General features: G+C 49.1%; 1 protein-coding gene across 4 annotated transcripts in view; it reads left to right on the top strand.

The window, feature by feature from the left end:
* Positions 1-38: 38 nt before the first annotated feature.
* Positions 39-20,952, top strand: part of LOC125941628 (uncharacterized) — a 141,206-nt gene continuing 120,292 nt past the window's right edge. For all 4 annotated transcript variants that reach the window (XR_007464498.1, XM_049659352.1, XM_049659350.1 and 1 more), the window contains exons 1-2: positions 39-154; positions 12,602-12,661. Coding sequence is in view for 3 of the 4 variants with exons in the window: in XM_049659352.1 (XP_049515309.1) it covers positions 12,623-12,661 (39 nt within the window). In the remaining variant the exon portion in view is untranslated. The remainder of the gene's footprint in view (positions 155-12,601; positions 12,662-20,952) is intronic.

The following is a 20,952-nucleotide window of genomic DNA, read 5'->3' on the forward strand; positions in this document are numbered from 1 at the left end:
TAACGAACTTTTTTGCCTTCGCGTTCCCCTTTGGTGTCAAAAATGCTACCACGTCAGCAGAGACCAATTTGAACACACGTGCACTACCCGTTATAAAAACCTTAAGCCCCCGCCATAAGGTTCCAAACAATCATCGAGGAACCCAGCAAAGTTGGTGCGTATATTGTGCTTGCCTGATAATTTAGTCCATTTGATGACATGTTCTGTCTTTTTATTTCCTATTCCATTGAATTTCTTAGAAAAAAGTTCCTTGCTTGATGACACGAACATCATTATGCATGAAACCTACTAATCCGTGATAGCAGTCATGCAGAACAATTTTGAGTAACATTTATGGCTCAATATGTGCAGCCTTCAGATCGCTCCGAAGCGCTCGATTCGCATCGCGTCGCGGCGATATTGCTCTTATTTTGATTAATTTTCCACCCAATGTAACCTTTCCGTTTTAGGACAAATAGCACCCTGTCGTCTATAGTTACTACTAACGGGTCCTGATTTGTGTCCCAAAGCTACGATTTTTCAGCAAGATCCACATTTGAGCAGAGCATTGCACTGTATACACGGGTGTCTCCGCGCCTTTTACGCTCAAACAAGTGCCGCGCCACAGCAGGGAATCGAACTCCGGACCTTGTGTTCGGCAGAAGAATGCCGTAAACACACAACTATACCACGGCGAACTACCGACATTTCGCTGCATCTCACCGCTTTCGACTGGACCACCCGAAATTAAGTGCTCAAGGCGAGATCGAGGCTCCTGGCTCCTTCGAGGTTTGTAGCAGCTGAGAGTTGTCCCACACAAAGGAACGAACAGAGGTAGACGTAGCTGCACAGTCAACTGATTTCTTCAACTGCACTGTCAGCTGAAAGAAATCAGTTGACAGTGTCGCTAGGTCCACGGCTGTTAGTTCCTTTCTGTGGCTGTGTTCCCCAATTTCCTGCTGCTACAAACCTTGAAGAATGAACCAATTAGCTCAGTTAAACATCATCCTGACCCCTGTTCCGAAGAACCGGCGCTCGCTTCCGACTGGCCTTGAGACGTTGCTGGAGCACATTGATTCTTGGGGCCTCAACCTGCAGGCATTCCGTGTCATTCCCTGCTCTACTTTCTAGGACCCTTGCCACGATGCAGCTTCGCCATCTCGCACGCACCATAACCGTTAACGGAATGGAATACTCCAAATATTACGCGACTGCACTACGCGTACTAAATTCCATTAATTGCCTCTCGAGCCATTAATGGGCCACCCCGATGCGAGGCATCTCTTCCGTGTCGGCTGTGGTAAGGAGTCGCCTTTCACGGAAACTTATTCCACACTGATTGGTCGGGCGGATAGTGGTGCGTATGATGTCTGGTGCTGTGGAGAAAGAATTGCCCACCTAATGTGCCTCTGCTCCCGATTTGATTTACAAAACTAATTGCTATCTACGACACTGTGACAATTTTATTTATTTATTTGTTTATTGGCTTATTGATTCATTGATTTCATCTTATATATCCTTTTCCCCTCCCCCCAGCGCAGGGTAGCCTAAAGGACTTATCACATTTTCAACGTGTCGCTATCTTGCGTTAAATGAAGGCCCGGCCTGTTAAACCCTAGAAAGAATACGGGCGAGCCGTCCGAGTTCCCTAAATAATTTTATTACTTTTTCGGTTTAGGTACCTAGGAGATTGATTTCTCATGACGTCGCGAAACACTGCCTCGCTTCATTCGTGCGACTGCTGGACCTGCCGCATGCTAGCTCAGCCAGAAGCGCAAATCTCTTGCTTATAAATGCTCTCATGGTCGTTTCGTTAACTTCATATGTACCAAAATTGGCATACTATGACAAGAGTGTATGACGAGCATAAATGATGTGTCATGACATGAATGTTAGTACACGTGCCTCATGTAGCTCATGAAACAGCCGCCTACGTCTCAGTGCTCTCATGGCGCACCAGATGGTAATGTCGTCGGCGCAGACGGTGTGCTTGACGTCCTCGACACGTGCCAACCTCTCGAAAAGACCAATCGTACAGATGTTAAATAGTGTGGGGGAGATTACGGCGTCCTGAGGAGTGCCCCGTCCTGCGAGAGGCACATCTTCGGAGCGGAAGTCTCCAATGCGAAGCTTGGCCTTCCTGTCCGTTAGAAAAGAGCCGACGTTGCAGTGGAATCTGGACCCGAGACCCAGGTCCCGAAATGGTCTTGGCGATGAAGGCGTGGAGCACGTTGTCGAAAGCCTTCTCGAGGTCCAGACCGAGCAGAGCCTTGACGTCTCTGGAACGGCCGTCCACGATCTGGTGCTTGATTAGTTCATTGCTACCTGCGTCGAGTCCGGTGCGGAGGCCGATCATGTTGTACGTGTAAACGTCGTTGTCTTCGAGGTACCCGTTGAGCCTGTTGAGGACGACGCGCTCCATGACCTTGCCGATGCATGATGTTAGAGAAATCGGCCTGAGGTTCTCGATGTTCGGAGCCTTACCGGGCTTGGGAAGCACCGTGCAGGCCGTCTTCCATTCTGCAGGGAACCACGCCGCTTTTCCAGGACTCGTTGATGTTGTCGGTCAGAAAGACGATCGACGGGTCGTCGAGGTTTGTCAACGTTCTGTTGGTGACTCCGTCCGGACCCGGCGCAGACTTGCGGTTGAGCGCGAAGATGGCCTGTCTAACCTCGGCAACGGAGAAGTCTTCGTCCGCGTCGAGGCGACGAAGGCCTCGGTTTTCCGGAAGTTGGGTCGCCGGATGACTGTGGCGCCGGACAGGCAAGTACTTCTGAATGAGTTTGGAGACGAGTACATTGACCGTGTGAGACCTGGTGGCTTCGTGAAGGGCCCGGGCCAACGTATGCTTCTGATCTGTCCGTCAATGAATTCGCAGATCTTGTCTCACTGCTGCTGGCATAGCGCTTTGCAGTGATCATCGATGACCTTGTTGAGCTCCGAGATCTTCTTTCGTAGTCTGCGATTGAGCCGTTGACCTTTCCATCGACGGAGCAGGGCGTTTTTGACCTCGATCAGATGGGCGAGTCTGCTGTCCATTCGCTCGACGTCGAGATCAGTTTCCACTTTCTTGGTGGCCTCGGAAGCGTCGTTGCGGATGCATTCGCACCATTCTTCGAGGCTGGTGGGTGCCATGGCTCTCCCGGGTTCTTCGCGAATCTTACGAAAATGGTCCCAATCGACGAACGTGAATTCCCTGACCCTACCCCGAGCCACCTTGAGGTGGGTCTCGAGAATGTAGTGGTCTCTGCCAAACTCAATGGCGGTGCTCTCCCAGCCGACATCCTTCGACGTTCTTCACGAAGACGAGGTCGGGTGTCCGTCCCCGGGTGACGGAGTTGCCGATGCGCGTGGGAAAAGCTTTGTCGGTGACCAGAGTGAGGTCCATCTCGTGGGCGTCATGCCACAGGTTGCGCCCCTTGGTAGTGTCGTAGACGTAACCATAGAGGCCGTACGGGCCGTTGAAGTCGCCGACGACGCCCACGTGTCGAAGACCGGCCAGGTCGGTCACCGCACGAAAACGGTTGTTGAAGTCCTCTTAGCAGCTTCGCAGTAAAATGACGCTAATACCGATTGTATTTGTACGTCTGGAAAGTTCAGGAACTTGTCAACAAAAATAAACAAGTGTTTTCAATTATGCGGGCCACCATAACAATGGTCGCTATAAACCACACGTAGCCAGATCAAGGTACGGGTTGTGTTCTTTGAAACAGAGAGGATTGTTGCTACTACAATGTGAACTAGCCAAATCATAAGGCTAGTAAATAATAGCATAAATGTTTATATAGGCTGCCTCAAGCGAGCCATATTTTCTGAATGACTGAAGATTATTGAGCATAGGTTATAATCCCCGTGCGCACGCTGTTGCGACGCCGGTTATTCGAACCTCGACCGGCGTTACTACTGGGTAGCGTGGCGTTGTCGGAAGGCTGCAGGCGTCCGGTAGACCATGGCGACCAGGCAGGGGCGCGAGGATTTCTAGCGCGAAACTTGCACTGTTTATTTCAGAGTTGGTGAAGGATATAAAAGTGAGAGCATAAGAATCAAAAATACATTGCGGGGCCACTTAAATCAGCCCGCTAAAATTGTAGGCGGGATTTTGCTCACGTCAACGTCATGTGACATATACTGAGTCCGGTCGGTGATTGGGGGCTGCTCCCTCTCTCCTAGGCAGCGTTGCCTGTGCTTGCCTCCGCTGGCGGCCACCCGGGGATCCCGTTTTGTTCGCGGAAAGGATTCTCCCTTTGAATCGCACAATTCGCGGAAGGCGGCCCTCCCTCCTCTCACGCACACACACAAACGGGCCCTTAATCACTGCGGGGCGCCCGCCAGACCGACAACCACTCGAGACACCCATAGCAAATTAGGGATCCATCATCCGTTTCGATTAGGCATGGTCTTTCGGTCATCCTTTTGCACGGGATGTTACACGCCAATCGTAACAGCATCTCCGGCGGGGAAGATAGATCCCGACGCGTAGGGCCCAGCAGCCACTGGGCGAGGGATCGGCGTTTCAGCAGCAGAATTTTCCTCCGTCGTGACGAACCCTTGGTTCGTAGCTTGTAGATTCCCTGGAGTCTTTCATCAGTCCTCGTGGCGCTCTTGTATGCTTTTTCTACCTGGCGCGGTCCGGTGAAACTGGACTTGCAAACCGGTCTCGCAACTTTTCGTCTCCTGTTTGGGCAAGCAATCACTCCAGAACAGTGCCGGACCCACAACCACAAAGCAAGCGAGTACAAGGTCACCCTCCCCCGAGACACACCAGGCTTTACCAAAAGAAAGAAAAACCGCTACTGCTTCCCATCCCTTTCGCGCTTCTCCTCCCCCTAAACACTAAAAACAACCATTTCCTGAAAGCTTTAAGAAGTGATTACCAAAATCAGCTAACAATCAACTACAACTACGCGATACTAAAGAAACGTATGAAAAAAATACGAACGTAAAAATGACACAGAAACCAGAGTGGGCATGAGGCTAGCGATACACTAGGGGCAACGACTCAGACCATCTGCATTCCCATTGAGTTTACCTTTCTTGTAGCGAATACCAACATTGTACTGCCGAAGTACTAAGTTCCAGCGCAAGAGACGGCCGTTTTGGGGGGACATTGATTGCAGCCACGTAAGAGGACAGTGGTCCGGCCGTCTGGATGGTGAACCTTGAACCCACCATGTAACAGGCTAGCTTCTGCACCACCGATACAACGCAGGCACATTCCTTTTCAGAAGCACTGTATGCTTCCTCGCGAGCAGTGAGCTTCCTACTGGCAAAGAGTGCAGAGTGCTCCTCGTCATTATCTCCCTTTTGACAAAGCACAACACCCATTCCACGATTACGCGCGTCGCACTGAACAATGAACGGCTTAGAATAATCCGGCATGCCTAACACTGGTTGACTCGTCAGAGCCCTCTTCAGTGTACAGAAAGCCCTTTACTTGGCTCCGTCCCCCTGTATGGTTTGCGGCTCTGTTTTTCTCAGCGCATGTGTCAGAGCACTTGCGACATCGGAGTAACGCGCAATATATCTTTGGTAATATCCTGCTAACCCGAGAAATGACCGAATGTCCCATTTAGCGCGAGGTTGTGGAAAACTTTTGATCGCAGCTAGTTTGACCTCGGAAGGCCGGCGGCGGCCTTGACCAATCACATGACCCAGATAGGTTACTTCGGCACGCCCGAATCGGCACTTTGTCGCTTTGGCAGTTAAGTTAGCTTCGCGCAGCCGGGCCAGTACGGCTCGCAGATGCGTCAGATGTTCTGTCGATGATGCCGAAAAGATCGCGATATCATCGAGATACGGCAGCGCAAAAGTCTCCACACCACGCAACACCCGGTTCATAAGGCTTGGAGAAACAATAGGGAGCGTTTTTCAATTCAAAGCTCAGGACCTTTGGTCGAAACGTTCCCATTGGAGAAATAAATGCAGCATGCCTACTCGCCTAGTCTGTCAACGGTACCTGCCAATAACCCCTGACTAATCTAGTGTCACTTTCTCAATCACTTTCTGAAGCCTTTCTTCGATATGAGGCATAGGATAGGCTTGATCCTTCGTGATCAGGTTAAGCCTCCGGTAATCAATACAAGGGCGCGGTTCTTTTCCGTAGACCTCAACTAAGAGGTGAAGTATAATCACTCTCTCCCGGTTCTATTACGCCTAGCTCCAACATCTTTGTTATTTCCGCAGCCATGACCTCACGCTGGCGTGGTGAAACGGGATACGCCTTCGAACGCACAGGCTCTGATGAGGTTAATTCAATATCATAGACAACTGTGGTCGTCAGTCCCGGCTTGTCCGAAAACCTATCTCTATACTTATACATGAGTTCCCGCGGCTCCGTCTTCTGATGGAGGTCAATCTCGGCTTGCTGTACGAGGTTATCTATGGTTTCTCCTACGCCTGCTTCCGTTGCTGGTGCCAACTCTGGTAAGTCAAGCGGCATTTCCTCTGGCACGTTAAGGGACATGTTTACGACGGCCTCCCTCTGCCGATAGGGCTTGAGTAAATTGCTATGGTATACCTGATGTGTTCTTCTCTTACCCGGAACTGTTACTATGTAGTTCATGTCAGACAATTTCGAAACAATGTCAGCCGATCCTTCCCACCGTAGTTGCTGCTTGTTCTTCGGTGAGGGACGTATTATCATTACCTGATCTCCTAACTCGAAGCGTAGCGCCCAAGCCAGTTATGTCGTAGTAAAGCTTGGCATTACATTGGACTCTGCGCATTTCTCGCCCTGCCATCTTTTGCGTCCTGTGCAGCCGATCTAACAAATCTAGCACGTATTCAACTACAGAAGGATCGTCAGCCCGGCCCTTCCAGGCTTCCCGAATGATCCGGAGTGGTGATCGCAGGGAACGACCATAGAATAGCTCCGCCGGTGAAAACCCTGTCGACTCATGCGGGGCGGTTCGAAGGGCGAACATAGCTGCTGGTAAGCAGAGTTCCCAATCTGTTTTGCGCTCATAACACATGGCTCGCAACAGACGCTTCATGACCGAGTGAACCTTTTCTACAGCGTTGGACTGGAGATGGTATACCGAACTATGGATAAGTTTGATACCGCATTTTTCCAAATTTCGAGGTTAGGGCGCTCGTGAAAACGGTTCCTTGGTCCGACTGAATTTCAGCTGGGAAACCGACTTGCGCAAAGATGGACAAAAGCGCGATCACGATCTCGACTCGAGCGTAGCTCTTTGAAGGGCACTGCTCAGGGAAGCTTGGTTGCTGGGCACAGTAACGTAAGAATGTGGCGGTAGCCGGACTGAGTTGCGGGCAAAGGTCCTACTGTATCTATTACAAGTCTGCGAAACGGACTCCGTAATTATGGGAACAAGTTTCATGAGGGCTTTAGCCTTGTCCCCGGGCTTTCCAATGCGTTGACACGTGTCGCAGCTTTTTACGAATGCTTCTATTTCCCGAAAGCACCCGGGCCAGTAGAATTCCTGCAACAAGCGGTCCTTGGTTTTTCGAATGCCTAGGTGTCCGGACCAAAGGTCCCCGTGGACCAAGTGCAGCAGATCCTGGCAGTAACGCTGTGGCACTACTAGTTGATCAAACTGGACTCCTTTTCTATCGCAATACCTTCGATAGAGAACGCCTGCCCTCTTATGGAACATTATGTTTTTCTTAGCGGTCCCCTCCTCACCGTTGTGCTTAAGGTTCCGAAGAGTGGGGTCCCTTTCTTGCTCGGTAACCAAAGTGTAAGTTCTTACGTTTAGCAACTTTCTGCTGCATTCCGTTTCCCGAGATACTACAGGTTCCCCGTTCACTCTCAAAACTGCCGCCTCTCCCTGACTCAGTGCGGTGGCCTGTTCTTTAGCCGACGGGCCTTCAACGACCTCGCTTTCACTGGTAACCTCATTATCGCACTCTGAGGGTTCCTTGTGTAAGGCTGTGTCCTCCTGGGCTGGGCTTGCGCATGCTACCTTTGCCGCGAGTTGTCGTGCCTTTGGTCTGGTTAGATCGTGCACTATTCCTTTGCCGAAAACGACTCCCCTGCTCCGCAACAATTCGTCGGATTTGCTTGAAAACAAATATGGATATTGCGGTGGAAGGTGCGCTGACACGGCGGCTTCTGTGTCAAGTGTCCTGAAAGGACCCTCAACGCGGACTCAGGCTATGGGAGACAAAGACTGTTAGCCTCTGCTGCTTGCTTTATCCAACCGCATTCTCCTGTAAACTAACTTTGTAATACTTATGAGGGATGAACGACGTCCATCGTGGCGGCCGAGTCCCGGAGTACGCGACAAGGCTTGTCATTCACTACGGGGTCCCAAATGTATGGTTCTAACAATCTCATATTATCATCGGTATTGCTCACTGACAAAAAGAAAACTTTTGGATTTCTGGAACCGAAGGCACTATGTCCCGTCTTTTGGCAGTTAAAGCACACAACTGGCTTTCTAGCTTCGAAAGCCTTCTTTTGTTGCTCAGCCTTGCCAAGTGCTGGTGGCTCCTCCTTTCCTTCTCTGTTCTTCTCGTCATTACTGGTCACTGACTCCGCTTTCTCCTTTCCTTTATACGGTCTCGACCTTGACCGACGCTCCTGCTTGTAGGATGTCTATCTATTCTCCTTCCTGAACGTCTCTTCGCTTTCGGGCCCCTGGCGAGATGCGTATTCCTCAGCAAGCTCTGCCGCCCTTGCGACTGTCTCTACGCCTGGCCTATCCTGCACCCAATACCTTTTGTTCGGCGGAACAGAGTCGGCTGAAGAATTGTTCCAGCCCAAAACAATCTACCACTTTGGCGTCGTCACCAAATGCTCCGGATCCTTTTAGCCACTCTTTCATGTTGGCCATCAACGAGTACGCGAAATCGACATAGGAATCGTTTCTGGCCTTTCCGGCCTCCCTGAACTTTGTTCGGAATGCTTCCGCCGATAACCTGTACTTTTTCAGAAGACTAGACTTTACTTTGTCACAGTCTTCTGATTCTTCTTTTTCCATGCGAGCTATCATGTCTGCAACCTCACATGGCAGCAACGTCAGCAGACGCTGCGACCACGTGTCTTTCAGAAGTCCAGCCTTCTCACATGTACGCTCAAAGTTCACCAAGAAGAGTCCTACATCCTCCCGACTCGGTATGACTGCATCATGTCCTTCATTTTTTCTTGCGTTCTCTCGAGATGGGAGTCGCTCCTCTGGTATTCTGAGCCCTCAAAATCTCAAGCTCAAGGCGCCTCATCTCGAGCGCTTCACGTCTTTCGCGTTCCTCTCTGGCCTCACGTGCTACGCGTTCCTCTTTGGCCTCACGTGCTATTCGGTCTTCTTTTTAGATGCGAAGCAGCTTATGGTCAGGGCTATGTCACTCCCTCCCTCCCTCCGCCGTGCGGCGTCCACACCCCTACTTTGGATGTACACCAAGCTCCGGCTTCCGGAAGCCGGAACCGGAAGCCGGCTTCCGCTTCTGGTTCCGCTTCTGGTTCCGCTTCTGGTTCCACTTCCAGTTCCATTGCTGGTTCCGCTTCCGGTTCCGGCAGCCAGCTTCCGGCTTCCGGAGAACGCTTCCGGCGTTTTGCCCGAATGATCCCCCGGTGCTTCGCCCACTCATCATCAATCACTTCGTGGATATGCGGTGTTGATATGCGGCTCGAGCCGCTGCCACGAAACGGCAGTGGCGACAGGCCGATCCCGAACTTCGGGCTCGCGAAGCCGAAAGGAAACGTCAACGTCGCCGAGAAGCTGCTACTGATGCAACGAGGGCTCGCGTAATGGGAACTTGAGTCGACCCCATGGCTGCTTCGCATACTACTAAGGGTTCCCCTACGGGAAGATGGTGTACTTTTTTCTTAATGCTAATTAAGCATTATTCTAGTTCCTCGTCGTCTGCCCCGACTGCCTCAATCACCTCAATTATCTCTGGCTTTCTCTGTCGCTCTGAAATTTCTATGCTCAGCTCACAGGCCAACTCTAGCAATTCCGGCTTCTTTAATGCCTTCAGGTTCATGGCTGTCCTTAGTGCTTCTATTTCTTCACTACTACACGACCGTGACGTACTCTAAGAACACTCGTCAATGGTTACTACTATCACTGCTTTTGTATACTTCCCCCAAAATTACGAAATGCCTGGTGATATCTCAGTGAAGAAAAGCCGTGCACTCACCAACTGCAATCATGAATCCTGCGATGATCGTTCCGAAGTTGCTATCCAGAGACCTTCTTTCCAGGATGAAACGTGGTAGATCCCATCAGCTGCCAACCAAGGTTGCGACGCCGGTTCCTCGAACCTCGATCGGCGTTACTACTGGGTAGCGTGGCGTTGTCGGCAGGCTACAGACATCCGGTAGACCATGGTGACCAGGCAGGGGCGAGACGATTTCCAGTGCGAAACTTGCACTGTTTATTCCATGGTTGGTGAAGGATATAAAAGAAGAGAATAATAATGAAAAATACATCGCGGGGCCGCTTAAATAGGCCCGCTAAAATCGTAGGCGGGATTTTGCTCACGTCAGCGTCACGTGACATGTACTGAGTCCGGTCGGTGATTGGCGGATGCTCCCTCTCTCCTAAGCGACGTTGCCCGTGCTTGCCTCCGCTGGCGGCTACCCGTGGGTCCCGTTTGGTTCGCGGAAAGGAGTCTCCCCTTGAATCGCACAGTTCGCGGAAGGCGGCCGTCCCTCCTGTCACGCACACACACAAAGGGGCCCGTAATCACTGCGGGGCGCCCGCAAGACCGGCAACGACTCGAGATACCCATAGCAAATTAGGAATCCATCGGCCGTTTCGATTAGGCATGGTCTTCGATCATGCTTTTTGCACGGGGTGTTACACGTCAATCGTAACAACGCTCAGGAGCTGATCTTAGTGTGCCGCAACCGGAGCTCTCTTGCAGCAGAATTCGGAGCAGGAATCGTTTTCTTTTTCAAGCGAAGCTTTACCTCACAAGTGTCGGCGGTGGTGGTGTCACGGTAAAAAAGCCGGCTGCTCCCAGATTAGAGCAGGTGCGGGGAAAGCGGCGTCGGCGCCGGATCACGTGACGCGCACGACCAATCAAGGTCGTATCGGGTGTCGCGGGGAGGGAAAGGCAAGAAAAGGGGCGTTTGCGCGCGCTCCACCGGGCTTGCCTCGCTTGAGATCAGATTCGGCGAACGGATGGGAAGGCCTCTCGTGTTGCGTTCCGCCGAGGAGCAGGCTGCGTTTAAACAATGGCGCCACGACCTCGGTCGGGAAAGGGCTCGTCGTCGACGTGCCAATTCTAGCGTGAGGGCTTTCGGAGCAGACGTGAAACGCCAGCGAAGTGCCGTCGACCCTGAGGTCAGGGCAAACGAAGCGGAACACCTGCGACAGCGTCGTCTTGCCGCAAGCTTCGCTCACCCCCATTTTCTCGGCAGGGAAAGGGAAGTTATTTTTTTTCTTCCGCTAGACTCATGAAGTGTTGTTTTCATTATATTTGAAAGGAAACAATATATTTGACAATATTGAACAGTGAATTCTCTAATCGATTAAGAATTGATTAGCAGAGACTACTTGATTTGTATTCGAAATTTCGGTTTTTCACACACCCCTAAAAGAACTAATGCAACTAGGGTCGGCGCTATGCACACTCTGAGGTCGTTTAGTATATCTTGGTTGATGGGACCAGCCAGTGAAATAGGGCATTCACAAAACGGAAGCGCCTTAAAGGTGCAGGGTAGTTTTTCTTTTTTTTTACAATTGCAGTAACCTTACAGTAGATGCGATAAATTTTGTGGGAACTTGTCTGCTATCCGTTTAACGCACGAAGCCGTGCTTTTTATAACGTTCTCTTTAACCTATCTTGCGAATCATAATTCTTCGTGGTTAATCTGCATCATCATCAGCCTATATTCTATGTCCACTGCAGGACGAAGGCCTCTCCCTGCGATCTCCAATTACCCCTGTCTTGCGCTAGCGTATTCCAACTTGCGCCTGCAAATTTCCTAACTTCATCACCCCATCTTGTTTTCTATCGACCTTGACTGTGCTTCCCTTCTCTTGGTATCCATTCTGTAACCCTAATGGTCCATCGGTTAACCATCCTACGCATTACATGGCCTGCCCCGCGCCATTTCTTCCGCTTAATATGTCAACTAGAATATCGGCTATCCCCGTTTGTTTTTTGATCCACACCGCTCTCTTCCTGTCTCTTAATGTTAGTCCTAAGATTTTTCGTTCCATTGCTCTTTGTGCGGTCCTCCACGCCACCACCTGTTAATCTGCATAATTGTCGGCTAATATTGGAAATGGGAAAATACAGTAAAAACCTCGACATAACAAACTTCAGTATAACGAAATTCTCAATATAACGAAGTATTTACATTTTCATAAGCTCTTGTTCATAGAACACCATGTATTTACAACCTCAGTATAACGAAGTGTGGTTATACGCGATTTCAATATAACAAAATTTCACTACCACCGAAAAGGAATACCGAGGCAATAAATTGAAGCTTCCGTGGATACAGATGGTGAAATGATTGCCAACGCGCATCTCAAATCGCGCGCCGCGTGACAAGAACGACCGCCATAGGGGAGCCGAGTCATGCTCCGTATGAAGTCCACGTGTGCGCTAAAATCCTAGCGCAGTCTTCAGAACCATTTAGCGCAATTTGCATATATTACTTGCCTGATTTAATGAGAACTTGTTTGGTTTCTTTTATTGCAGTGTGTGTACTGAATACGAAGAATGAAGCTCGCGATCACCTTGGGGCTAATTTCCTTGATAGTAAGAAATATTTTACATATGTATCTGCAGTGTTCAAATTCTTGGAGTTTTTTTTTTTCTATAATAAAATATCATAGTGACGTTTCACTCGGAACGTCGCGCAAGCGTATTTGTGCTGTTCCGCAGTTTGTAAGCTATACCGTTTTGTCTGACACACTCGTATTGTCGCAAGCCGGTTAGTACGTTCTTTGAGAGTCTCCTGGGCACGCCTAGCCCGTGTTGCCAAGTCCGAGTGGCCCCGAAGGTTCCATGGATAGCGTCGTGCCAGGTGCCGCGAGAGGAGATATCCAGAGTGTTGAGAAAACGGTTTTATATACATATTGTTACGTGTGAAAGGACACAGACGAAAGAGGCTATATGTACACACTATTTACACTAAAGCCAGAAAGCCAGGCCCACAATCGCTCGCACCGAGAGCACAGACACACTTCATCGTCTTTTGCGCGGCGGCTCGTCTCTTCAACATCTTTCGAGCTATCGTAATACTACCCCCCCCCCCCCCCGGCGGCAAAAGCGCCGTCACGGTGCTGTTAAATATCCAAGGTGCTTGGAGAGGTGTAGGGTTTGAGCCGGGCGACGTGGACAATATCACTGGTTGTCACAGCGGAGGACGTAGTGGGCGTGGCTAGAACGATTTCGTAGGTGACATCGGTCACTTGGCGGAGCACACAATATGGGCCTGTGTAACAGGAGAGCAGTTTTTGACAAAGGCCAACTTTACGCGATGGTGACCAAAGCAACACGAGGGTGCCGGGCGCAAAAGGCACATCACGGTGACGGAGGTCGTAGCGTTGTTTCTGTTTTTCTTGAGACGCTTGCAGACGAGCGCGCGCAAGTTGGCGAGCATGGTCAGCACGGGCGATTGCATCACGGGCATAATCGCTAGTTGAAGCTGTGGGGAACGGAAGCACAGTGTCTAGTGGTAGCGTCGGTTCTCGGCCATACAAGAGGTAAAACGGGGAAAAGCCAGCAGTTTCGAGACGGGAAGAGTTGTATGCAAAGGTTGTGTAAGGTAGAGCCAGGTCCCAGTCACGGTGGTCGGCGGAAACGTACTTCGATAGCATGTCTGTAAGCGTGCGGTTCAAACGCTCAGTGAGGCCGTTCGTTTGTGGGTGGTAGGAGGTGGTAATTTTGTGCTGTATTGAGCAGGCACGCATGATGTCGTCAATGACTTTGGACAAGAACGTACGGCCACGGTCGGTGAGCATTTGACGCTGAGCACCATGCATCAAAATGATATCGTGTAGGAGGAAGTCCGCGACGTCAGTAGCGCAACTGGTCGGAAGAGCTTGTGTTACGGCGTAGTGGGTCGCGTAGTCCGCAGCAACGGCAATCCACTTGTTTCCTGATGTAGATTCCGGAAAGGGGCCGGGAAGGTCTAAGCCAACACGATGGAAGGGCTCGGCAGGGATGTCGAGTGGCTGCAGGTAACCAGCGGGGACCTGGGAAGGCTTCTTGCGTCGTTGGCAAAGTTCACAAGCGGCGACGTAACGCCGTACAGAACGGGCAAGGCCCGGCCAGAAAAAACGGCGACGTACTCGGTCATAGGTTCGAGATACGCCGAGGTGTCCTGCCGTTGGGGCGTTGTGAAGCTCTTCTAGAACGGTTGAGCGGAGGTGTTTAGGGACTACAAGTAGGAACTCGGAGCCGTTCGGATGAAGGTTACGACGGTATAGAGTATACCGTCGAGGAGTACGAAGAGGCATAGAGTAGTATCGGCCGGAAAGTGTTCCAAATGGTCGATGAGTGCTCTGGTGTAGGCATCACGACGTTGCTCGTCGGCGAAATGAAGGAGCTGGGATACTGAGAAAACGGAAGCAGCACTGTCAGTATTGGAGGAGTCAGAGTCGTCAACAGGGTAGCGCGACAAGCTGTGAGCGTCTTGGTGCAGGCGGCCACACTTGTACACCACGGAATATGAAAATTCTTGTAGCCTCAAAGCCCCTCGACCGAGCCGGGCTGTAGGATCTTTTAGCGATGAGAGCCAGCAGAGAGCATGCTGGTCAGTGACGACGGAGAAAGGGCGACCGTAAAGGTAAGGGTGGAACTTTGCAACTGTCCAGACAACAGCAAGGCATTCTCTTTCCGTAATGGAATAGTTGCGCTCCGATGGTGATAGGAGGCGGCTTGCGTAAGCAATAACGCGATCCTGGCCACGCTGACGCTGGGCTAAGACGGCACCTACACCATGACCGCTGGCATCTGTACGCAATTCTGTAAGGGCATCAGGGTCGAAGTGGGCGAGAATGGGCGGTGAGGTGAGAAGAGTGACGAGACGAGAGAAGACGGTGGCTTCTGAAGTACCCCACGGGGATATTTTACATATTTTAAAACAAGGGCTCCATGTTTATCGAAGCTTACTACATGCTAAGTCGTTGCATGTCCGAGTGTTTACATGTCTGAGCGTCTACATGGTCGAGCGTCCCTCACAACACTCAAGCTCCGGTTTTTATGCCGTTAATTTCCCCCTTTCACTCGATGAGGGAATTCACTGCAGTTTTTCTTGACCAATCACGAACTTTGACCAGTTCGCAACTTTGACCAGCTCGCAATATCCCGCCCCAGATGGGGCACCGTTCCGCCGGGCTCCACCTCCAATTTTGTCTGATGGCCCCCGCCCACCAGGCAACGGGTGGCCACTTGGGAATCAAACGTCGACGGGGTTCCCACGGGAAAGCTCGCATTGACGCTTTTCAATTATTAGTGGCCTCTCCGTGATGGTCAGTTTGACAGCAGTAGTAGTTTCGCTTGGTTAGGGAAAATGTCGTCGAACCTGATCTCCGGGTAATTTGAATGCGTATTGTTAAGAAGCACATCGCGAATTTGCACATTTATTGTTGCAAGTAATGTTTGCACAAATAAAATCTGTGGTCTATGATACCTGGCCCAACGAACGGAAAAAAATAATTCTGGATCGGAGATGAAAATTATTTGAGGACGGCTTAATGGTGATTCATGTAGTCGTAAGAAAGTCTGAACGGTCAGAAGGTTAAATCGGCGTAAAATGGGTATGATTCTCGCTTCCAGATATAATATGGCATTTGCTACGTATTTTGAAAAGCCTAAGCACAGACGTAGTGCTGGTCATTCTAATAAAACTAGCGGCCGAAACTTGTATGGTGGAACACCTCAGAATAAAACACCGCCAAATTCCAAAGGCGGACAAATGTACATTTTATATACCATCAAAAAGGATTTACTTCGCATACCTGTTCTTCGACTGCTCAACTTGCGCCAAATGGCCATTGTACGAGCTGCTTTTGTCGCAAGATATTCAATATGCGGCCACCAGTTAAGATTTCCGTTATAAATAACTCCAAAGTACTTTAGTGATTATATACTTATTTATTTATTTTATTTTATTTAGAAAACACCTTACAGGCCCTGTCGGGCATTGAGTAAGGGGGGCAATGTAACAATGAACTGTTGAGTACAATGGAAAAAACTCAAAAATAAATCTACAACTGTACAGTGGCTGAACTAAAAAACAAAACAAAGCACCGAATGCCCAAGCATAACAGCAAATAGGAGATTAAGCAAAACGCGCGCACACGTGTTCACGGAATTTTTTACGATCGGTTATCGAGACGATTTCATCGGGAAGACCATTCCAGTGAGATATGGCACGAGGTACAGCAGATAAATTGAAAGCAGCAGTTTTACCAAAAATGCGCTTGAAGCTAAGATGATTATGTAATCTTAAGGACGTACGGGCGGGGGTTTCGAGGGGTAATATGCATGGCTTATCGGAATGAACATATTTGTGAAGTAGACAGAGCAAAGCGATCTTGCGGCGGATGTCGAGGGGCTGTAAAGAAATATCGAGCTTAATCTGCGTTATACTGGAGGTCCGATTAAAATTCCGAGTGATATATCGGGCAGCCCTGTTCTGTATGCGTTCAACCATGGTTATTAAATACTCTTGGTATGGTGACCATATAGCAGATGCAAATTCTAATTGCGGGCGTACAAACGTCAGGTATGCTAACTTACGCACGTCAGCAGTTGAGTTTTGCAAGTTGCGCCTGAGAAAGCCAAGCGTTTTAGATGCAGTTGCGCAAATTGTAGTAATATGCGAAGACCAGGAAAGGTTACTAGTGAGGTTCACACCAAGATATTTGTAGGTAGTGGTACGTGACAAATTCGTGTTATTTAACCTATATGGGAATATGGAACTAGTGCGCTTGCGTGAGAACGATATAATATTACATTTGGAGGGGTTAAGAGACATTTTCCATATGTTACACCAGTCGGTAATACTGTGAAGGTCATGTTGCAAGGTGGTATGATCGTTAATGGAATTAATCGCTCGGTAAATAACGCAATCGTCGGCAAACAGTCGTATGCTAGAGGAAATGTTTGAAGGTAGATCGTTAATAAATATAAGGAAAAGCAGAGGCCCCAAGACACTCCCCTGTGGTACACCAGACGTGACATCCGTAATAGAAGAGGGACAATCGTTAACAACGGTAAATTGGCTACGAAGCGATAGGAAGTTTCTAAGCCAAGAAAGGGTTAGTGAGTCGATACCTAGATGAGATAATTTAGAAATGAGCCGGCAGTGAGCAACGCGATCAAATGCCTTTGAGAAGTCCAGAAAAATGGCGTCTATTTGTTGACTGTTGTTCATACTGAAGTGCAGATCGGTGGTGAATTCCAGTAACTGTGTTTCGCAAGATAGACCTTTCCTGAAGCCATGCTGTTTCTGGAAGAAAAAGTTATTTTTTTCTAGGTGCGAGTAAATGTGCGACGCGATTATGTGTTCAAGCAGTTTGCATGACACAGATGTTAGCGATATTGGGCGATAGTTTTCAGGCTTATGTTTATCTCCAGTTTTAAAAATAGGGACAACCTTCGCAATCTTCCAGTCAACGGGCAATACACCAGACGATAAGGACTGCTTGAAGATATGGTACAGAATGACACTTGAGATAGATACTGTGTTTTTTAATAGCTTAGTGTTAATATTGTCAATACCACAGGCAGATGTTTTTTTAAGTTTGTTAATGAGGCTAACAATGCCTTCAATTGAGATATTTATGGGTGCCATGAATGGGTAATCGAAATCCGGAACCACAGGAATATCGGAATGGTCTTCCCTTGTAAAAACAGAAGAAAAAAATGCATTGAATAGTGAAGAACATTCCCCGTCTGAAAGAGGTTGTTGGTTATCGTCTAGCAAGGAAATATCGGAACTGTGGTCGGGTGTTATCGTTTGCCAAAATTTTCGCGGATTAGTCTTCAGAAGAGAAGGTAAATCGTGAGCGAAGTACTTGTCTTTAGCAGTGCGTAAGGCAACAGTGTACTCACTAAGAAAAGTTTTGTACTTGCTCCACGAGGACTCGGTTGCACGGTTTATCGCACTGCGGTAGAGACGCTTTTTTTTATTACGAAGTGTTCGCAGTTTTTTATTGAACCATGGTTTGGTCTTGTCGTTGGCTGCCGAAACGTACGGAATATATCTGTCTGCAAGAGCGAGTAATTTGTCTTTGTAAAGTATCCAGTTTTCGTTAACGGAACGTTGGGGAAAAGACGGCAAAAATGAGTCATTGAGAAATAACTCAAGTTCGGTGTTGATCGCAACGTAGTTACCTTTGTTATAATCGCGAATCTTTTTATACTGAAATCCAGTAAATAACATGGGTACCCGAAGCGTTATCTGAAGCAGCTTATGGTCACTATAACCGTCAGAAATTAAGACGGGACACACGGTTTCAGGTGCAGTAGTTAGTGCCAAATCTAAAAGGTTATTATCACGGGTGGGTTGATTGATTACCTGAGAAAGATTTAAGTCCAGAGCTAATTCAATGAAATCGGTTGCGTGCTTGCACGAAGATGACAAGCACGGCCAATCGATTTGGGGGAAATTGAAATCGCCAAGCAGGTAAACGTAACTAGTAGGACATTTCTGCATGGCAGTAGTAATGCTTTCGCGTAGATCATCAACAAATGGAAGGGACATTTCAGGGGGGCGGTAACAGACACCAACTAATATGTTTCCGCAAGTGGTTTGACAGGCAGCCCAGATGATCTCAAGCGAGGATGAGGTGTCAACTGCATAAGACGAAATCCTTTTATTTATTGCAAGCAGGACACCACCTCCCCTTTTATCATTGCGATCATGCCGATAAATGTTGAATATGTCACTTTGTGTAAAAATTTCATCATCTGAAACATCGTGGTGCAACCATGTTTCCGTTAGAGCTAGAATGTCAGGATTGCTATCTTCTATATAAGAACAGAATATATCGCGCTTATTTAGTATGCTACGTATGTTAGTGTACGATAATGTGAGCAAGCGAGATGAGTCAGTAGAAAGGGGCAGTTTAGGAACTCGTGCACCCGTAGATTTATTTAGCTATCTGCTACATAGTACGACGGTGTCAGTATCAACATCGTACATGTATTCCTTGTTATTAATCCGCATTTTGTCAAGTGACAGTTTGCACGGTTTATCCTGTGCTCTTGCATATTCTAGCAGTTTTTTTCTTGCTAAGCGAGTGCTCTGCGCGAAATCCTCACGAATAGATAAGCGGGAGCCTTTTAGCTTCCTTGCAGAAGCCAGAATGTTCTGTTTGTCTTTAAATGTGACAATCTTAGCGATTATTGGCCTGCATTTGTCATGAGCGAATCGACCAATTCTGTGCACTCGTTCAAATTGGTCGCTTGATAAAGTAAGCTCCAACCTTTCAGCGCAGAGTTTGATGACTTTTTGCTCTGAAGTCGCCCAGTCTTCACCGGCCTCATCGCTGATGCCAAAAAACAGTAAATTTGATCTACGTAGCCTGTTTTCGGTGTCCTCGCACCTTGAAGTTATTGATTTTAACTGGCGTGAAAATGACTGGATGCTGTCAGGTGTTACTGCCCCAGATGTTTCACGTAAGCTAAGGGTGGACTCGAGAGTAGCGACTCTGTCCTTAAGGCATTTCACTTCAGCGTCTGTGGCGTCTTGCTTCTCTTTTATCCCCTTAAGTTCCACCAAAATTGCAGTTTGGCCTGCTTCTATCCTGCGTACAATGTCTAACACAGAATCTTCAGGTCCAGGATTAAGTTCGACGTCCCCCGACAGCATCAGTCGCAACGAGACACAGAAATAGGCATGAAGTCGCACAATGCAGCACAGCGCGCGCTTGACACTGTCACAGAGCTCAATTGGGCACGACACCGCTATTAGACAGCAATTATTACACTTAAAACCGCTGGAATTGTCCAGGTAACTAACCTGTAACAACAGAAGCGGTGAGCGTCCCATTGTCGTAGCGGTGTCGTGCCCAGCAGATAGCGGTTGTGGCGGGCTTTTATATCCCGCGCCGAATCCGATGTTCGTGCCGGTGCATTGCCCGCGTTGCCAGGTGGTGATTCCGTCGTCAGCCAAAGTTGGTGTGGCATACCACACAGGCGCCCCCATGGTCTGAGGTAGATCCATGATTCCGTCGTTGACAGGGTTCGTCCAAGAAGACCACGCATGCGCGTCCAAGATACGCGGCACACCCACGGAGCCATGTTCGAGAAGGGCGGTAGGACGGCAGGTCAGCCCGAACAGGAGGAACTGTAACAACAGAAGCGGTGAGCGTCCCATTGTCGTAGCGGTGTCGTGCCCAGCAGATAGCGGTTGTGGCGGGCTTTTATATCCCGCGCCGGATCCGATGTTCGTGCCGGTGCATTGCCCGCGTTGCCAGGTGGTGATTCCGTCGTCAGCCAAAGTTGGTGTGGCATACCACACAGGCGCCCCCATGGTCTGAGGTAGATCCATGATTCCGTCGTTGACAGGGTTCGTCCAAGAAGACCACGCATGCGCGTCCAAGATACGCGGCACACCCACGGAGCCATGTTCGAGAAGGGCGGTAGGACGGCAGGTCAGCCCGAACAGGAGGAACTGTAACAACAGAAGCGGTGAGCGTCCCATTGTCGTAGCGGTGTCGTGCCCCTAGAGGGATATCTTTCGGATGATAGTTAAGCGATATGTATACTGGGTCTTTAACGGGAAAAACAAGGATAGCACACTTATTAGCATTCAGGTTTAAGTGTTAGCTATCCAGCAATCTTCCAGTTGCGGTCGACTGCAAAATTTCGCAAAGCGAGTATATGTCACTAGCCATACCAAAAACGGCAATGTCGTCAGCATAAACATAAGTACTGACACCTGGGTGAACGGGGATTCTGCTCAGTAAAATATAAATAATACTGGTGTAAGTACCGATCCCTGAGGCACACCTCTTGTTTGCTTGTGTTGACTAGAAGAATAGCCGCTTCGAAAACAAAAAAATTCCCTGTCTTTTAAAAATTCATGC

Source organism: Dermacentor silvarum, chromosome 11 (assembly GCF_013339745.2).
Source record: "Dermacentor silvarum isolate Dsil-2018 chromosome 11, BIME_Dsil_1.4, whole genome shotgun sequence".
Classification (NCBI taxonomy): Eukaryota; Metazoa; Arthropoda; class Arachnida; order Ixodida; family Ixodidae; genus Dermacentor; species Dermacentor silvarum.